We start from the raw sequence: 18715 nt of genomic DNA, 5'->3' as shown, positions 1-18715 counted from the left end.
TGCGTGACCAATTAATTCAGGAGAAAAAGTGAGCTCTTGGCTCATACATAAAAACAACAAGGAGTCTGGTGGCACCTTAAAGACTAACCGATTTATTTGGGCATAAGCTTTTGTGGGTAAAACACCACTTCTTCAGATGCATGGAGTGACAGATGCAGGCATTTTATAATGACACATGAAGGGAAGGGAGTTACCTCACAAGTGGAGAACCAGTGTTGACAGGGCCAATTGGATCAGGGTGGATGTGGTCCACTCCCGATAAAAGATGAGGAGGTGTCAATTCCAGGAGAGGCAAAGCTGCTTTTGTGATGAGCCAGCCACTCCCAGTCCCTATTCAAGCCCAAATTAATGGTGTTAAATTTGCAAATGAATTAGCAATAAATGGTGTTAAATTTGCAAATGAATTTTAGTTCTGCTGTTTCTCTTTTGAAGTCTGTTTCTGTCCCCATATCTACTCTAGTGACACCATCAGAGGACTCAGCCACACCATCAGAGGCTCATTCACCTGCACGTCTACTAATGTTATATATGCCATGATGCGTGAACAGTGCCCCTTTGCTCTGTACATTAGCCAAACCGGACAGTCCCTACCTAAAAGAATAAAGGGACACAAATCGGACATCAGGAACAGTAACATACAAAAGCCAGTAGGAGAACACTTCAATCTTCCTGGACATTCTATAACAGATTTAAAAGTAGCTATACTTGAACAAAAAAAACTTCAGAAACAGACTTCAAAGGGAAGAACTAAAATTCATTTGCAAATTTAACACCATTAATTGGGGCTTGAATAGGGACTGGGAGTGGCTGGCTCATTACAAAAGCAGCTTTGCCTTTCCTGGAATCGTGTGCAGGGGGAGGCTGACAGGTGATGCTGAAAGAGACTGGCTGATGGTTGGAGAAGGGGAACTTGGCCACAGAGAGAGCTGGACCAAGTCACGTGAATGGCCGTTTTGGAGGGTTGAACCAGGGCTACAGGTCGAATGAAGAGGTAAGGAAACATGCGGCCAAGGGGTCAGGTGGAGGCTGAAGTCACTGAGGATGAGTGAGGAGAGAGAGGTGGAAGCTGAGGGGGAGGAGTTGGGTGGACGGTGGATGACAGCCCCAGGGAAGGGGAGAGAGAGGCTGGGCAGGCTCAGAAAAGGGGAGAGCCAGGAGGTGGAGGGATGAAATATGACAAGGTTGTGGAGGGCCGAGATCTGTTTAGAGACGGAGGGGGCACGCCGGAGCCAGCAAGAGAAGGGGCAGGGGCAGCTCGGGTGACCAGATGTCCCGATTTTATAGGGACAGTCCATAGTTGGGGGCTTTTTCTTATATAGGCTCCTATTACCCCCCACCCCGTCCGGCTTTTTTCACGCTCGCTGTCTGGTCACCCTAGGGGCACCAGGGAGAGGGCGTGAGGCTGAGGAGGGTAGCGCAAGGCGGGCGGGGGCGGGGGGGAGATCTGGCTGTGGGGCAGGAGGGAAGGCCAGGGCCGGCGCTGGAGCGAATGTCACCACAGATGAAGGGGCCGGAGGCGGGGCCTGGATGCCAGGGGACAGGCGGGGCTGAGCCAAGCCGCCTTCGTTACACTGACAGAGCTCGGCGCCCCCCCCCCTCCCCGGCCGCCCCCGATGCTGGGGAATCCGGAATCCAGCGGGCTCCTGGCTGCCTGGGACCGGCCCTCCGGGGTCTGCGCAGCGCCAGGGGAGCGCGGATCCGGGCGGGGCTCCGTTCTGCAGGCTGCCCGGTCCCCTGCGGGGGCCGAGGTGGCTCGCAGGGCGCGGGCAGCCCCCCAGCAGCACGCCCTGGCCGGCCCGCCTGGCGCTCGCCCCGCGCTCCTCCTCCAGCTCCTCTCAGCACCGGGGCCGCGCGGCGCGCTGGGAAGGGAAGCGTGTCCCGAGCCGGCGCCCGTAGGGGATCCCGGGCGGGGGGTGGCGGTGACTGTGCCCACGTGGTGCCGGCCGCCGAGCCCCAGCCCTGCGAGAGCCGCGTAAGTGGCCGCGGCCGCTGCAGCTCGTGGCGCCCTTGCTGGGGGCGGGGCTGTTCCCCCGGACTCCCCCGGGGCGGGCGGACCTGGCGGGGGCCATGCCTGGGCGGTGGCGACTTCTCAGGGCGGTGGCCCGGGGCCTCTCGGCGAGATCGGGCGGCGGCGGCGGCGGCGGGGGGCTGAAGAGCGCGCCCGGCGTATGTACCCGTGTCTGGCGGGCGGGCCCTTCGCCTGGCCCCCGGGCTCCTCCGGGGGGGCGCGGCTGGGCTCGCAGGCTGGAAGATGGGCGCAGGGAGGGGGAAAGTGTCTGATCCTGATGGTGCAGCTTCCTCCATTCAGGGCTAGGTCCTCGCGGGGGGCGTCCAGCGCCTCAGGTGGGGGGTGGGGGTGGGGTGACCCCCCGTCGTGGGCGCCAGATTTCAGGAAAAAGGGGGACGAATTGGAGAACGTCCGGAGGAGCGCAACACAGACGATTAAAGGTCTAGGATACATGCCCTATGAGGGAAGAGAGAAAAAGCTGGGTTTGGTTAGTGTGGAGAGGAGAAGCTGGGGGGGAAGAGGGTTGGACTAGGTGACCTCCTGAGGTCCCTTCCAACCCTGAGATTCTGTGATAACGGTTTTCAAGTCCATAAAGTGCCCGAAGGAGGAGGGTGAAAAGTGGTTCTTGTGAGTCTCTGAGGCTAGGATAAGATGCAGTGGGCTTCAATTGCAGCCCGGGCGGTTTAGGTTGCACATTAAGGAAAAAAGAAAAGGAGGACTTGTGGCACCTTAGAGACTAACCAATTTATTTGAGCATGAGCTTTCGTGAGCTACAGCTCACTTCCTCAGATGCATATCGTGGAAACTGCAGCAGACTTTATATATACACAGAGAATATGAAACAATACCTCTTCCCACCCCACTGTTTCTAACTGTCAGGGTAGTTCAGCACTGGCACAAATTGCCTGGGGAGTTTGCAGCATCTCCTCACTGGAGGTTTGTAAGAACAGGTGAGACAAACACCTGTCAGGAATGGTCAAGTTGGTAGGTAGTCCTGCCTTGAGTGCAGGGGACTGGGTTAGATGACTTCTTGTCAACTAACCAGTCCTACACTTCCTTGATTCTGTGTCTCTTATGCACTTCCCTGCCTCACTCTCTCAAGGTGGCCGTTCTCAAGCATTCTGTATTAGATAATATATGCTGTGGCATATGCCATCACTAAGGCTGCGTTTTAGTCATGGGTATTTTTAGTAAAATTTATGGATAAGTCATAGGCAGTAAACAAAAATTCATAGCCCGTGATCTCTCCATGATTTCTACTATATGCCCCAGACTAAATCTTGGGGGGGGGGGTGGCCTGGGGGTGCCAAAGGTGCTGGGGAGGGGTGGCCCTGGGGATGCCACGGGTGCTGGGGAGCGGCGGTGGTTCGGGGCCCAGGACCCTGCTGGTGCTGGGTGTGTGCGTGGTGGGGCCAGCAGGCTCCCTACCTGGCTCCGTGCCTCCCCAGAAGCGGGGACATCCCCCTAGCTCAGCTCCTAGGCGGAGGCATGGCCAAGCAGCTTTGTGTGCTGCCTCCGCCCAGAGCGCTGGCTTCGTAGCTCCCTCTGGCCACCCGGCTGACTGAAACTTCATACGAGAGTGTGGCCTAGTGGAGAGAGACAACAGTGGGGGATCCAGGAGAAAGCTGGGTTCCATTCCTAGCTCTGTCAGTGGCTTGTTGGGTGACCTTGGACAAGTCTCCTCCCGTACATCTTAGTTTCCTGATAAGTAAAATGAGGCTAAAGATGCTTGTAAAGTGCTTTGTGATTGTATGAAAAGCACTATTAAAGAGCTAGGAATAATATTGTTAGTTCATTTATAAACAGGGGGAGCACCATTGGGCACCTTGCTCAAGGAACAGCTGTGGACCAACAGCTGTGCAACCCTGTTTGGACCAATGTTGGACAAGAAAGGGTGAGAATGTGACCAAATTGCAAAATACTGGCACAGGCTTGGTCTAAGTTAGGTTGACATCGCTACGTTGATCCGGGGTGTGAAAAAAAACTAGCTACTGTAGTTTAGCTGGGGAAGAGGAGTGTAGAGGTGGTGTCCTACACTGATGGAAAAATCCCTTCCATGGGCGTAGGCTTAATCTATGCAGAGGTAGCTATGCCACTGTAGTGTCAATAGTGTAGACACAGCCAAGTGGAAATTTTCTTAAATTACTTTCCCCACAGTTTCTCCAGCTCACAACCAAAAATATTAAACTGCGGCCCAAGTGCTGGGTGTGATCCATTCGCTGTTTGTTTTTTCCACTGATGGAGGTGCCGTTTTGTTGTTCGACTACTTGCTGAAGCCTGCTTCCTGCTCTGTCACTTTCAGTGGTTTGCAATGGCTGGGGATATGAGAGCAACTGCTGCCAGTCAGGCAAAAAGATTTAAGAGCAGCAATGAGGAAACAGAAAACCAAGAGGAAAATGGACACCAAGACAAACGGTTCAAGAGAAGCCAAAAGGATGTGGAGGATCAGAATAAAAAATTTCCAAAAAGGAAGATTGTTCTGTTGATGGCATATTCTGGGAAAGGCTACCATGGGATGCAAGTATGTGGTTAGGCAATAAATACTATTCAGCCTCTTGTGTTTGGGGTGCATGTCTGTCTCCATCAATATGTCCAAAGTAGTGCTGTGTCTGAAATGAGGGGAGGGAGGTGGTAACCAAGAAGGACGAGAAGCCGTAGGCTCCAGAAATCCAGGAGGCTGGGACACGCCTCGCTTAACCTCAGATTCAGATGTGTTAGTGTCATTCAGAGAACATAGTTTGTTATGCTAGCAGCCAGTCCGCACCAGCTTTCCCACCAGTGCAGATCCTGGTAGAACTGTACCAGAGCTGTAGCAACGAAGGGAGATTTTTCAGAAAAACCTTGCTGTAGATAAGCCTGCTGTGTGCACTGAAAGCACCATGCTGCAGCTCCACCAGTTCAATGAATGACCCTAGTGCTATCTTATAACGTCCCTGCTACCTTTCCATTGAGCTCTCTGGTTGAGGCTCTGCAGTTGTGGCTGTTTCACTGGCTCTTGGATTTTCCCCGCCCTGCTCATTTCACTTCTAAAATGTGTTTGGCCACTGTCGGAAGACAGGACACAAGCATCTGTGGGCTGGATGGACCTTTGGTCTGACCCAGTATGGCCATTCGTATGTTCTTACGTTTAGTTGTGTACAAGCAAAAATGGTAATAAGCATTACATTCCGGAATGTGTCCTGTAGTGTAGATGGGTATTCAGTGTACCATTGAAACACGGCACATGGCCCCAAAACATGCAGATTACATTTCTGCCTCTTTCTGTTGCATTTTTTGAACCTGTCTATACTGGGGATACTTGCCCTAATGCAGCCCCATGGTTTTGATGTGCTGCACTGGAGTGGCTTACTTCAGTTTGGAAACAGGCTAAACTGCCCTGCTGCAGCTAAATTACATAGCGGGGGTGGGTTTGTGTTGGTGTAGCAGCAGTATAACAAAACTGCTACAAAATGTCTCCAGGATAGACAAGCCCACAGATACATGGCTGCTCTCTTAACCACGCTGTGCAGAAAGTGACTTTTCTAATGCAATAGTAGCAGCAAAGTTGTGAACCCTTAGATTTATACAATCGAAGCATGTATAAATCTAATTTATGAATATGGTGACTCAATTCCAGTGTGCTGGCTTTGGAGTGACGCTGGCTGTACTGGAATAACATCTCCTTTGGTCTTGTGTTGCAGACCCACAGATGGGTCATTTGTAATCTCCATATAAATCCAGTTACTCATGGTTTGGGCAGAGGTTGAGGAATCATCTGAAATCACTTCTATTTGTTACCAGCTACAATAGTAAAAGAAATACTGAAAGTGTATCTGTCTCATTCATAACTCCAGGTAAAATATAATTGGTAGGGTTTGCTAGAGAGGGGCAGTGCTGTTTGTTTTGTGAAGAGATAACTTTGAAAATTGATTGGGACTCTAGTGGTTATTGGGTTCTGGGTAACGATGGGTCTTCAAAGAAAGTATTAATTATAGTTTTCTTCCTCTATTTTATCTTCAGCGAAACTTGGGGTCCTCGCAGTTCAAGACGATCGAGGATGATTTAGTATCTGCCCTCATTCGGTCAGGGTGCATTCCAGAAAACCACGGTGAAGATATGAAAAAAATGTCCTTTCAGAGGTGTGCGCGAACAGACAAGGTGTTGAAGCTCTTTCTTTCATGCTCTAACAGAAGCTAGTAGCACTGAGATTGTTGTGACTGTCTCTGGTCATGTGCATTTTGGATCACAGATGAGAAATAGGTTTCAGAGTAGCAGCCATGTTAGTCCGCAAAAAGAAAAGGAGTACTTGTGGCACCTTAGAGACTAACACATTTATTTGAGCATAAGCTTTCGTGAGCTACAGCTCACTTCATCGGATGCATACTGTGGAAAGTATGCATCCGATGAAGTGAGCTGTAGCTCACGAAAGCTTATGCTCAAATAAATTGGTTAGTCTCTAAGGTGCCACAAGTACTCCTTTTCTTTTTACTTTAACTGTGTTCATCTATTTGTTACTTCTTCCTCCCAACCCACTCCTGCCCTGTTTGTTCCATCCTGTTTGATATATTAGGAATTTTTTGGGTTGGGGACTGTTTTTGTTCTTTGACTATGTGGTGTCTAGCACAAAGGGGGCCCTAATTCTTAACTGAGATTCATAGATGCTACCATGATGTACAGACTTGCATACAGCATGTGTTTGGTTTTGTATGACTCAAATGCAGTGAAATACCACAGCAGAGAGTGATAGTATAATATATTTTCAACCTTATCCCTTCCTCCACACTAACCAAACTACACTGCTAGCCCATGAGTGGACAGATGATTTTGTGGCTGAAGCACACAGTTGGGAGATCTGGGTTCTGTTCATGGCTTTGCTACAGTAGGCTTCTATGTGATTCAGGGAAAATCCTTTAAACTCTTTGTTATCGCAGTTTTACAAGTGGGGGAAAAATACCATGCATCTTTAGGTTTGCAGTGGTGCTGAATTTACTTGTGTGTCTTTCTGTGTGATTTTGACTTTATGGTTCTTCACTTCAGTTTGCAATGACCAATAACAGCAAAAAAAAATGAACTGAGAATGTAAACAGACTATCCATTTTAAATTTTTGTTCTCATACAGATCTTTCACTGTGGCACAACTACCAATGTGTGTTCTCGTTGTTTTTGTTTTCATAGGGCGTGTCTGCCGCTGGACAGATTGTGTCACTGAAGATCTGGCTGATAGATGACGTTTTAGAAAAGATCAATAACTGTCTTCCTTCTCATATCAGAATTCTGGGTAAGAATAATGAAAAAGTGGGTATCCCAGCAGTCTGTACAAACACTGATTTTAGTTTAAAGAGGAATTCTTTATCATGGAGCTTTTTGCTATATCATTCAGATTTTTTTCCCCCTCAAATATTTCAATGTGAAAAGGGTTTTTTTGTTCTACCCCCTGTCCCCCCCCACACCTTCTATTTTATATAGTTTCTTCTTGGTGGGCGGGGATTGTAATGTGGCTGAAATTGGCTGATTCAAAAGTTTTGTTAACAAAATGTCATTTTTAAAATGAGGACTGAAAAGAGTCACCGGAGGATTCAGCTCCAAGAACAAGTGTGATGCCAGAACCTACTTCTACATGCTACCAACGTTTGCCTTTGCTCATAAAGACCGTGATATCCAAGACAAAACTTACCGTCTGAACAAAGAGACTCTTGAGAAAGTCAACAAGCTTCTTGCTTGCTACAAAGGGACCCATAACTTCCACAACTTCACTTCTCAGAAGGGACCCAAAGACCCCAGTGCCAAACGGTACATCATGGAGATATATTGCGAAGAGCCCTTTGTGAAGGAGTGCATGGAATTTGCAGTGATAAAGGTGAAAGGACAGAGTTTTATGATGCACCAAATAAGGAAGATGATTGGTTTGGTGATAGCTGTAGTGAAAGGCTATGCACCGGAGTCCATCATGGAGCGCAGCTGGGGAGAGGAAAAGGTGGATGTCCCCAAAGCTCCAGGGCTTGGGCTGGTCTTGGAAAAGGTGCACTTTGAAAAGTACAATAGACGCTTTGGAAATGATGGTTTACATGAGCCACTGGAATGGACGGAGGAGGAGGAGAAGATCGCTGTTTTCAAAGAGCAACATATCTATCCCACTATTATCAACACTGAAAGGGAGGAGCAATCCATGGTGAACTGGCTGAGCACGCTCTCCATCCATGACTTCAATGCCACTTCTTCAGGGGTACAAGTCAATGACAGAAACTCAAAGGTAATGATTGAAACTATTATCTTTTTAGAGGAATACTGTCAATTTAAAAAAAAAAAAATTGCTTTTCTTCCTGAACACTTTTACCTGCTGTCACTACACCACCTAACATAACTATCACTTAAAGAGACTAGTCTAAAATAATCATATCCAGATGTCGAGAAATACATATATATATGACAGCATTTTGCGGATAGTCCCTTTCACTGCTTTTTGTTAGTTTTGCACATGGCAAGTGGAAAAAGGAAGAAATATATTAAAGCGCAGGAAGATGTGATTGCTAAACCATATAAATCTGGGTTGGGAGCCAGGGGCAGATGTTGCTATCTGTAACTAACTTGAATTCAAGATAGACTAAATTTCAAATTGGTAGGGTCCCTTTAAATACCAATTTGCACGGAGAACTCTCTTATCCTTTATCTAATTTTCTGTTTTGTTTAATGGTCTGTTCACTTGCAAAGAATCTTAAACTCAGAGGAAAGTAAGTTTAATTACTCTGCACCCAATCCTGCAAACCCACCAGTAGCCAAAACTCCCACTGAGCTTAATAGGAAGTTGTAAGATGAAACTTTTAGTGCATGGAACTGCTATTGATTTGAATAGGTATAACGAGGAGATATGGGATATAGTATTAAGAAAGGGAATTTGTAGACTGAAATTCAGATCTTCCTGAGAGATATGTTGGGCTGGGGAATAGTCTCCCAAGGGAGTCGTGGAAACATTGTTTGCTTGGGACCTGTTAAAACTAAGCTGGAGACAGTACTAGAAAAACAACTCAATGGAATCCTAATTTATTTTTTTAATGAATGTCTTGCAGCACACCTGAAAACTTGGAGTGGTGATTGAATAATCTTTAGTTAGCAGTTCTTTAAATTAGGGTCTCGCTGTGTTGGGAACAATCCTGCACTGACAAGGGTCAGACTAGGTCTCTTCCACCGCTAACATTTTATGATTTGTTTTGGCATGAAACAAAATTCTAATATTGAAATTAAAATCCACAGCCTGGATGAACTGCATGAATAAGGACAACTAGAGACTTGTCAGGGTTATTTTTGTACTTCTGGTAATTGTTTTGCTGTGGTGGTGCTGATGTAGATACAGTGCATGGAAACACTGTTGTCACTTGATGTAAAATGCTTATACCACATGCCACCTTAATTTGGTTTAATGTGACTCAGAAAGGTACAAAGAATTCTCTCCTGCCTCCAGTGCTGTTTGATGATGATATAATGAAGGCTCACTGATGACATGTTAAAGAAGCACTGAGCTGCTGGGCTAGCAGAAACCATTTGTGCTTGTTATCAATAAACTCAAACAAATACATCAGATTTGCAGTTGTCACGGGCTGGCTGGGAACAGATAAATAAGGAGTTTTGTGACAGATTCCATAATAAAAGTTTTTTAGCCTATTTACACTGCAGCATGTTGTGCTGATGGTTTTGTAGTTGGATACATTTACAGTCTTTTTATTTTATAATAGAAAAGGCCATTTCCTTTTCAAAGCTACATACAGCTGTTTGCATTTGGTTTTAAATCAACAGTTGGAAATCCATCATCCTAAGCCATACCGTGATCATTGCTGACAGTGCTTTTCTTTATTATAACTGCACTCTGAATATTTGTGCTAAGAAAACACTGCAGAACCCTTGACTTTATTCAGTCACATTGGCTCGTTCTTTCAAGGGACAATGTCAGTGTAGAATTCAAACTTTAAACCAGTTTCCTTATATGTGTTACTAATAGCCCCTTAGATTGTTTCTGTACAACTGAACACATTTTTAAAAAAGGAACTTACTTTTCAGCACTTGTACACAGGGCCCTATTTCTATGACAATTTGGACCTAAATTTTGCAGTGAGGTCCATAGATTCTGGAGTGCTCTGGGGAAATTCTCAGTTTTGTGACGGCTTCAAGAAATGTGGAGGTTTTCGTTGACTTAAATATGAAAAGGAAGAATACACTAGGTACAGGAGCCCTGTGTCGTTCATTGTGTTTTTAAATTAAGTTTTATATGCTCTCCCTGTGTTTTCAGTATGCTGCAGATTGTCATCATTCAGTTTCACACTTAACTGAACAGAGTCCTTCAGCAATTGCTTAGAATTTAGTAAACAATTCTATTAATGAGGTATGAGAGAATAAAATCCTGCTTCTCATCTTAAGATGTATTGGCTCTGCTGTGCTAACAATAATGACAGAATTGTTATTCCTGTTAGGCATCTAAATTGACCTGACAGCATCCCTGTAAGTTATTGCTTCCGTGGAGCTATATGGAACTGGATTCTTCCATTTCACTATCTGCCATAAGAAGTAAAAGACAGTATTTCTCCCCCCCCCGACTCCCTATAATTTCAAATGCAGTAACTAGAGGTGGGTCCAAGTCATGAAGTTTGGATCCAGATTCACCTTTCCCTAGACTTTGGAGCAGTTTCGATCCAGTCTTTTGATTTGGGTCTATAATAAGCTGATGACAAAACCATTTTTTTTTCATTCTACTTTGCAGAGCAACGATCTTGAAGGCAGTGATGGTTGTGACGATGACTCTGACTGAGTCAGTAAATAGCAGGAGCTGGGATCTTTGCTGCTTGTGATTCAGTTTGGGTAGAACTAAGTGGCCTTTCTAAATCCAGCAATCCAGTAAAGCAGAGGTTTTCTTGCATGCTGAAAATGAGTTGTCACAGATGACCAAAAGGAACTGGGGGGGGGAGAATAATGCAGCAGTGACCCTGAAAGTGACTGTGTACACCACTAACTGATGCATTGAAACGTGGAATACTTGAAAACTAAAGTAACAAAAAATGTACTTTATAAAGGAATCTTATTGTGCAGGAATTATGTAATTTGAATTATGTTTTTATTACAGTAAAAGTGCTTATATGAAACATACAGTTATTTAAACATATGTAATCTCTACATAAGGCAAGTGCAAAACATTTTAAAATAGATTTTTTTTCTTTTTCTTTTATAAATTGAAGACATCTATGTACTATTTTAAAAATCTCTTTAGTTTACAGAATTTCTTCATCTGTAGCTGGAGTGATTTCCAAAATTTGAGAGAGAGACTTTTTTCTTTTTTTTTTTTTTTGCATACTGTCCATGACTTTCACATGCAATTTGTGTGGGATCAGAAATCTATTGTTATACCAATGGATTCTCTGGCTAGATAGAGACTTAACTTTCTTTGCCATCTCTAAGCTTAAGAAACTGTCCCTTTCATGAATGAGATCTACTTTTGGAAAGCGGGCTGGTATGTGTGTATGAGGGGATACGTTGATCCTTTTATTTTAAAGATGTTATTAACAACAGATGGTTCCAATGTGTTCTTGTACTTGGACAATCCCAGAACATAGATGTATAGCTGCCTATGTATGCAGAGTATCTCCAGCCCAAGTAATTGTTTCACAAACCCTTTAATTAAGGTTTGTTAAACCACTTTGAACATGTAGTGTACTGTTATCACAAACGCAAACTACGAAACCTTAGAAGGGGTTCAGTACTGCCTGTGGTAGATTGCCAGGTATATTGCTGGTGGTTTGGCATCCCGCTCTACTTGCTAGGTAGCTCTTGGTTACATTTTGGCCTAAATGTGTAAAATGTAAGGTTCAAATTTTCAGTAGGCTTCAACCTAGCACACAGAAACGTTGCATGGACAAATCCTCATTATTCATCTGCCCATTCAGATGGGGGGGTTGTGTGCAATAATGTGGGAATTTTATGTGCTGTCAAGTAGGTGTGCACACCTACACACATGATTTCAGAGGTTGTGGCTGAAAATTTGGAAGAAGAAGAGGAGAATAAGCCCCTAACCTTGAAAGAGTTTAGAGGGGAGAGTATGCAACACTGCTTAAGAGACAGCTGCTTTTAACCAAGGCCTGACGGCCATTGTTCCTCCATGAGTTACATTTTAGTCTTCTGTGTTTTGGGCATATGAAGCTGCTACGGATTTTTTTGGTCAGACTTTGGGCTTAATTCACCATCTGTGGGACCAACTTCCTTTGGGGGTGGGAGAGAGAAGTAGCAGTGGTGCAAGCCTCCCACAACCCTCGTACTTAACGGGGGCCCTGGAGCCAGCTGGTGCCTTAGGAATGGGATGCCTAAAGGCATCTCTACATTATCGGGACTGTATGGCATAGGTACAGCACCATAGCTATGGTAGCATAACCCACAGGGTAGATATAGCGACAGAGGGATTTTTCTATCACTGTAGGGATGCTGTAGGTAGGTTGACGGAAGCATGCTTCTGTCAGTCTAGCTGCATCTACACCAGGAGTTAGGTCAACATAGCTACAGCACTCGGGGTGTAGCTTTTTCACACCCCGATCACCATAGCTATGTCAACCTGCATTTGAAGCAGAGACCAGGCCTAGGAAACATGCTGATTGAGCCCTTTCCAGCTAAACTTCACCAGGTGGGCTTCAAAAGAGGCTCAGAGCTGTGTAAATTAAAGCTCCCTTCCTGAGCTGGTCCTGGGGGAGGGCAGTGGCATTGATGGCAATGGATGTAAATTCCTACTGGCACAACATTCCCTGTGGGTTTGACACACAAACGATAGCACCTGTGGATGTGAATTAAGCCTATGGTCTCCACTGAATGTAATACTGTTCTCTTTTTGAAGGGCTGTCTCCTCTGTTTAGTTCTGTGCAATGTATTAAATGGTTTCTGTCTTAAGGCCTCTGGACTTAGGATTCCTTGTGGACTCCACTTCTGCCAGAGTGGTTTGTCCTTTTACCTTTATTAATAAGTTGCTGCCAATATTATGCTCTTGTGTTTTAATTAGGAGTTTTATTTTTATCCGCAGAAGGTCTTGATCCATATTTTGTCTTGTAGGTAAAAGCAGGAATGTGAGGGGTATGTCTCAGTGTGCCTTCAGGAGATGCTCTCTTCCCCTAGATATTCTTTTACATCCCTCAATATTTTGTATAACTTGTATCATCTTTATCATCTCTTCCTTCTTTTTTTTTTTAAATCAACCTCAATCTGTGAGCAAAGTTTGGGTCATTCTTAATAAAATAACCATGGGAATATTGTCAACTCAATGGGAACTTTCATTTGTAACCTTTAGAGGAAACTGCCCTGATCATTAAAATTGAAATTTTTTACTTTATTTGCTCTCTGTGTGTTGTTTACTTTGTGCCCCTTACCTTGGAGAGGCTGCTGTCCGTTCCAGTTCTGAGTTCTCATTCGCTGGCATAATACTACAATGTCTGGGTTGCAGATTCCACACAGGAATGTTTGATTTGAAAGCAAATAAACCCATTGTTTGTTCATTGGGATACTTCTTCAAATTTAATGTAAAGATTCCTGGAGATAGACGTGGGCTTTTATAAAATCTGCTTTTAGTACTTGCTTACACTAGAAGGTTTTCTGTTGCTTTAACTGTGCTAGTACAATTAAAGTAGCAAGCTTCCCCTACCTGCAGTGTGGGTGTGGTTGTTTATGCCAGTATCTTAAGCGATGTCTAAACTACAGAGTCTATGCCAGCATACCCCCCTATTTAAGGTGCAGCTTTTTCACCAACATACTAAAAACAATGGTAGGTAGCTAAATTGCCAAAGCACTCTTTTGTCAGCATAGTTCCACCGACAGTGGACGTTCTGCAGGCATAGCTATGTTGCCCAGAGCTTTGTGAATTTTTCTCACCCCTAGCAGACGTAACTATGCTGCCAGAAGTTTGTAGTGTAGACCAAGTCATATTGTGGTTTGTGAAGTGAAATAGAATCATAAGACTGGAAGGGACCTTGAGAGGTCATCTAGTTCAGTCCCCTGCACTCATGGCACAGGCAGGACTAAGTATTATCTAGACCGTAAGTGATGTTCCCTTTATACTGGATAACTTAGACTACACTAGGGCTTGAACTCAAACTATAATGGTTTTAAAAAAAAGACTCCTAACTCACATTGTTATACCAATATAACTTCATGTACAGACCAGGCCTTCTACAATTGAAAACTTGGTCCACACTTGTCTGGGCAGCTGCCTGTGTCTGTGGGTACGTCTACACTAGAAAAATTATAAGCAGCACTGTTAACAGCTGTGCTGCCCTGTCTACCTCTCCAAGAGATGGTAGCTAGGTCAATGGAAGAATTTTCCTATCAACTTAGTGGTAGGATTAGGAGTGGGGTTTAGGCTTAGTTACTCGCCTGGTGCATGAATTTGTTCACAGCCCTGAGCAATGTAGTTAAGCTGGTCCAACTTTCTAGCACAGACCAGCCATGCGTAATAAGTCTGGCCCAGCTCATCTTGCCAGGCAGCATTAGTCAGACGCTCAGAACTAATGTGATTTAGAGAAAAGACAGATTGGTTCTTATTTGCCTTGTGCGCCTGCAGGGTGCAGGTGGGTCCTAACTTACTTGTTTTTTTAATAGGAAAGTGGTGATTCTTCCATAGTAACATGACTCCAGGAGCTGGGGCTTACGGACACACACCACTTACCCCCAGCTAGAAGGCAACACATGGGGAGTTGGCAGCCCTGTCCCGTTGGAATTGGGCCGTGAAGCGGTGCAGGCACCCTAGCAACTTGTGTAGCAAGATGAGGGTTGTCCCCCCTTCCTGCCTCCCCTTGCTCTTGTCCGACAACAGCGCCTCTGGTGAGCACAGAGCAGAGGGGAAGTGGAGGTGGCTGGGAACCCTCGCTGTTCTGTCCCTGCCGGGTGCCCGTAGCGGAGTCCTCCGCCATTCTCTGTCCCCCCCCCCCGCGCTTGTGATCGCCCCTCGCCCGACAGCCTCGCTCTTCCCGGCTAAGGTGAGTCACTGCGCCAGGGCCCGGAGTGGTACACCCCACCCGGCATTTCTCCCCCTTCAGGGTGAGCTTGCGGTGGTACCACCCGGGACTTCTCTGAGCCGGGCCGAAGGGCCGCTGGGAGGCGGGGCTAGGCCGGAGACACTCCCGCGGCGGGGCGGGGTCGAGGGGAGCTGCCTGAGGGCGGGGGACCAGCTCTGAGAGGGGGGTGTTCAGAGGCGAGACGGTCCCCGAGGGGGTGGAGGACAAGCTCGGGCGGGGCGGGGCTCGCTCGGTTGAAGGGGGGAGAAGCTCGGGCGGGGCGGGGCTGGGCTCGCTCGGTTGAAGGGGGAGAAGCTCGGAGGGGGCGGGGCTCGCTCGGTTGAGGGGGGAGAAGCTCGGGCGGGGCTGGGCTCGCTCTGTTGAACGGGGGAGAAGCTCGGAGGGGGCGGGGCTGGGCTCGCTCGGTTGAAGGGGAGAGGCTCGGAGGGGGCGGGGCTGGGCTCGCTCGGTTGAAGGGGAGAGGCTCGGAGGGGGCGGGGCTGGGCTCGCTCGGTTGAAGGGGGAGAGGCTCGGTTGAAGGGGGAGAGGCTCGGAGGGGGCGGGGCTGGGCTCGCTCGGTTGAAGGGGGAGAGGCTCGGAGGGGGCGGGGCGGGGCTCGCTCGGTTGAAGGGGAGAGGCTCGGAGGGGGCGGGGCTGGGCTCGCTCGGTTGAAGGGGAGAGGCTCGGAGGGGGCGGGGCTGGGCTCGCTCGGTTGAAGGGGAGAGGCTCGGAGGGGGCGGGGCGGGGCTCGCTCGGTTGAAGGGGGAGAGGCTCGGAGGGGGCGGGGCGGGGCTCGCTCGGTTGAAGGGGGAGAGGCTCGGAGGGGGCGGGGCGGGGCTCGCTCGGTTGAAGGGGGAGAGGCTCGGAGGGGGCGGGGCGGGGCTCGCTCGGTTGAAGGGGGAGAGGCTCGGAGGGGGCGGGGCGGGGCTCGCTCGGTTGAAGGGGGAGAGGCTCGGAGAGGGCTGGGCTGGGCTCGCTCGGTTGAAGGGGGAGAGGCTCGGAGAGGGCTGGGCTGGGCTCGCTCGGTTGAAGGGGAGAAGCTCGGAGGGGGCGGGGCTCGCTCGGTTGAGGGGGGAGAAGCTCGGGCGGGGCTGGGCTCGCTCTGTTGAACGGGGGAGAGGCTCGGAGGGGGCGGGGCTGGGCTGGGCTCGCTCGGTTGAGGGGGAGAAGCTTGGGGGGCGAGGGGTAAGCTCTTGGGGGCGGGGAAGAGGCTGGCGCCAGATCCCGGTGGACAGCAGCCCGGTGCCTTCTGTCGCTGATCATCAGTGGCAGCCCCTGGGCTGGTGGGCGGGCTGGCAGACCCCTGGGGCCCCCGAGGCCCTGGCTGAGCGAGTGTCTGTCCCGTTTTCCCGCAGGGACCCTGTCACGCAGCTGTCAGCGCTGTGGTGGGTGCAGCCCCGTGCTGCCGTTGTCCGGGGCAGGGGACGACCTGTCTCCTTGCTGAGCCTTACACCGCCCCTAAAGCTTGATGCCTCCACGCAGGTGTCTGTGCCTTTCTGGGGTTTAAGGTTACCCCCAGAATAGGCTGCTTGACTCTCTGTGCTCCTGGGACAGACGCTCCTTAACCGCTGGTTTGTTAAAAACAACCCAACAAAACACAGGCTGAGTTAAGCTTGGTGCTGCGTGGCCCCCCTCCAGCTGGTTTTTAGGCCTCGGGAAGGCGCAAGGGGAGTCCTCTAAAAATCTGGGGCATCGCTTGAAACAAGACACACTGGGCACCCTTACTTCAGACCTGGATATATATATAGTAAGAACATTTACTGCTTCACTCTTGCCTTGAAAATGTTGCTGTTTCCAGGGTTGGTGCTAGAAGAAGCATCAAATAGATTGACAAGCACAAAATGACACACAAACCTAAATATTTAACTTGCAATAGAAGACTAAAGCAAAGAAATGTAGTACTAACACAAACAAGATTCCTAGTCTAGACATGGCCTAAGCAGGTACCCAAATGAGGGATATATGGTGTATATTGGATACATGTATGTTTTACTTTAACTCAGATCTTCCTTGCTTTTATGGATATTAATTACTGTGTTAATGTTGTTTGGACTTAGTCATCTCTATTGTTAAGGTAAATTGGGCGTGCAGAGAAATACAAGGAGCTGCCTATCCGATATATTTTCTGTCTCGATGTATGATATCTATGTTGCTGTGCTGCTTCCCTGTATCCCCTGCCCTTAAGGGATATATCTCCTCTGGAAGCCTGCCTGCACCACAGTTACCAAATATAACTATTTATAATGAGTTGAATTCCAGTAGCTGGGCAGAATGGGAACATGACACTGCAGTTTGACCAGCAGCTCTAGGAATCCAGCAGATAATGTTTATCTTATTGCTAATCACAAATCCAACGTTGTCCAAAGGAGGTTTGAGCATTGATCTCTAGCACATACTCTAGTTATTTTGCCATTGCTCCAACAGGTTCAGTCTCAAAGCCCTACACAATCCAGCTCTGTACTGGTGCTGTCGTTACCAAATGTTTAGGTAGACATTCTAGATCCTGGCTTCAATATTTAACACCAAGATTTGTAAATGTTGGTGTGTTGGGAGATTAATTAATCTGAGGCCTTCAAATTATGGACTTTTTGTATATCAAGAAAGCTCAAGCATGGGTACAACTTCCATATTCTGGAGCAACTGCTGTTGTATGAGAATTCAGGTTTTGACAACCTCATTCACAGATTGTTTCATTCAGCATCTTGGACCTATAGCTAGTGAAGCAAACATTGTCAGTGACTAGCCGATGTCATATGAAAACTACTAATTTTCCACCATGAATCAATACTAGTATCCAAGGGCAGCTTCTAACAGCATCAAGTGTTCCAAGGAAAATAATTGAGCAGATCCATTGTATATGATGGGACATCAAGTAGATTAAAAGCTGGAGCTAAAAGAGGTGTGGGGAAAATGCTGAGGGGGGTCTCCTGGAGGAAAAGGGGAGAAGTTCTGAGGAGGCGGTCTTGAAGGGCTGAGGGAGAAGCTCTTGAGTTTGGGGGAAGGGGAAAAGACCAGGTCTCAGTGGCCAGCCCCGTGCTTTCTATAGCTGATTTTCAGTGGCAGCCCCTGGGCTGGCAGTGTGAGGACTGGCAGGCAGGCCCATATGGCCACTGAGGCCCTGGCTGACCATCGCCTCCTTTTTGAGCTACTCTTGTACAGGATTTGTTTAACCTTGTTTGCTTCGCTACAGATATACAGTAGTAGGGGGGCAAAATCCCTAAAAGCTAGAAGAGATTCAACCTACAACTCAAGAAACTGCTGATAAGAAAGCAGTGCTTAGATTGCCACTACGAATGGATGAGGGTTCTGAAGGAATACTTGATTGAACTATTTCTTGCTACATTGTCAAAAGGAATAGGATGAACTTCTTAGCTTTTAAGAAAAAATACCGTGTGCCATTACAAGCATACCTTAGGCAAAGTAGTTTGGATCTGGAGGAGGAGGAAAAATCTGAGATTATCAATCATGAGGTAAAAAACCTTTAGTAACTTGGAATGGAGACACTAAAGGAAATATTAGTGAAAGCACAGACGTAGCACAAATATTTGTACTCATGAGATCCCAAGTTCCGAAGAACAGTGATTTTGCTAGAGAAGTGTTTTTCAAGCAAGTGAAGAATTTGGTGAAGGCCATCAGAAACACACAGGAGGTAAGTAATATGAAGGAGAAGAATTGGGATGCTTAGTATGTACATCCTCGTAATCATATACATTTTCATTGTAAT

General features: G+C 47.3%; 2 protein-coding genes across 14 annotated transcripts in view; both read left to right on the top strand.

Moving 5' to 3' along the window:
• Positions 1 to 1474: 1474 nt before the first annotated feature.
• On the top strand, positions 1475 to 13334 carry PUS1 (pseudouridine synthase 1). 5 transcript variants are annotated; one of them, XM_073312641.1, is made up of 7 exons: positions 2100 to 2166; positions 3815 to 3902; positions 4311 to 4529; positions 6008 to 6145; positions 7163 to 7265; positions 7540 to 8237; positions 10734 to 13334. In XM_073312641.1, exons 3-7 carry the CDS (start codon positions 4320 to 4322, stop codon positions 10779 to 10781), a joined length of 1197 nt encoding a protein of 398 aa, XP_073168742.1. In that variant the 5' UTR covers positions 2100 to 2166; positions 3815 to 3902; positions 4311 to 4319; the 3' UTR covers positions 10782 to 13334. The 5 variants fall into 5 exon arrangements, with proteins under 5 accessions (XP_073168737.1, XP_073168740.1, XP_073168738.1 ...); XM_073312636.1 differs by lacking the exons at positions 2100 to 2166; positions 3815 to 3902 and adding an exon at positions 1475 to 1972; XM_073312639.1 differs by lacking the exons at positions 2100 to 2166; positions 3815 to 3902 and adding an exon at positions 1954 to 1972 and having other exon boundaries at positions 4166 to 4529.
• Positions 13335 to 14845: 1511 nt separating this feature from the next.
• Positions 14846 to 18715, top strand: part of LOC140898633 (E1A-binding protein p400-like) — a 55888-nt gene continuing 52018 nt past the window's right edge. For 5 of the 9 annotated variants that reach the window (XM_073312744.1, XM_073312745.1, XM_073312743.1 and 2 more), the window contains exon 1: positions 14848 to 14973. The gene's annotated coding sequence lies outside the window, so the exon portion shown is untranslated. Of the gene's footprint in view, positions 14974 to 16200; positions 16739 to 18181; positions 18641 to 18715 lie in introns of those variants that run through there. The other 4 variants (XM_073312741.1, XM_073312747.1, XR_012155050.1 and 1 more) reach the window with 4 other exon arrangements.

This window comes from Lepidochelys kempii, chromosome 15, assembly GCF_965140265.1.
Source record: "Lepidochelys kempii isolate rLepKem1 chromosome 15, rLepKem1.hap2, whole genome shotgun sequence".
Lineage (NCBI taxonomy): Eukaryota > Metazoa > Chordata > Testudines > Cheloniidae > Lepidochelys > Lepidochelys kempii.
The sequence above is the reverse complement of the archived record's forward strand: the minus strand, read 5'-3'. Positions and strand labels throughout refer to the sequence as shown.

Excerpts from the sequence above, each read along its gene's own strand:
- PUS1 (XM_073312636.1), top strand. The coding sequence starts at position 1,490 with ATGTCACCACAGATGAAGGGGCCGGAGGCGGGGCCTGGATGCCAGGGG. Across the intron at positions 4,530-6,007 it reads AAGGCTACCATGGGATGCAA|CGAAACTTGGGGTCCTCGCA; the intron begins GTATGTGGTTAG and ends TTTTATCTTCAG. Across the intron at positions 8,238-10,733 it reads TCAATGACAGAAACTCAAAG|AGCAACGATCTTGAAGGCAG; the intron begins GTAATGATTGAA and ends TCTACTTTGCAG.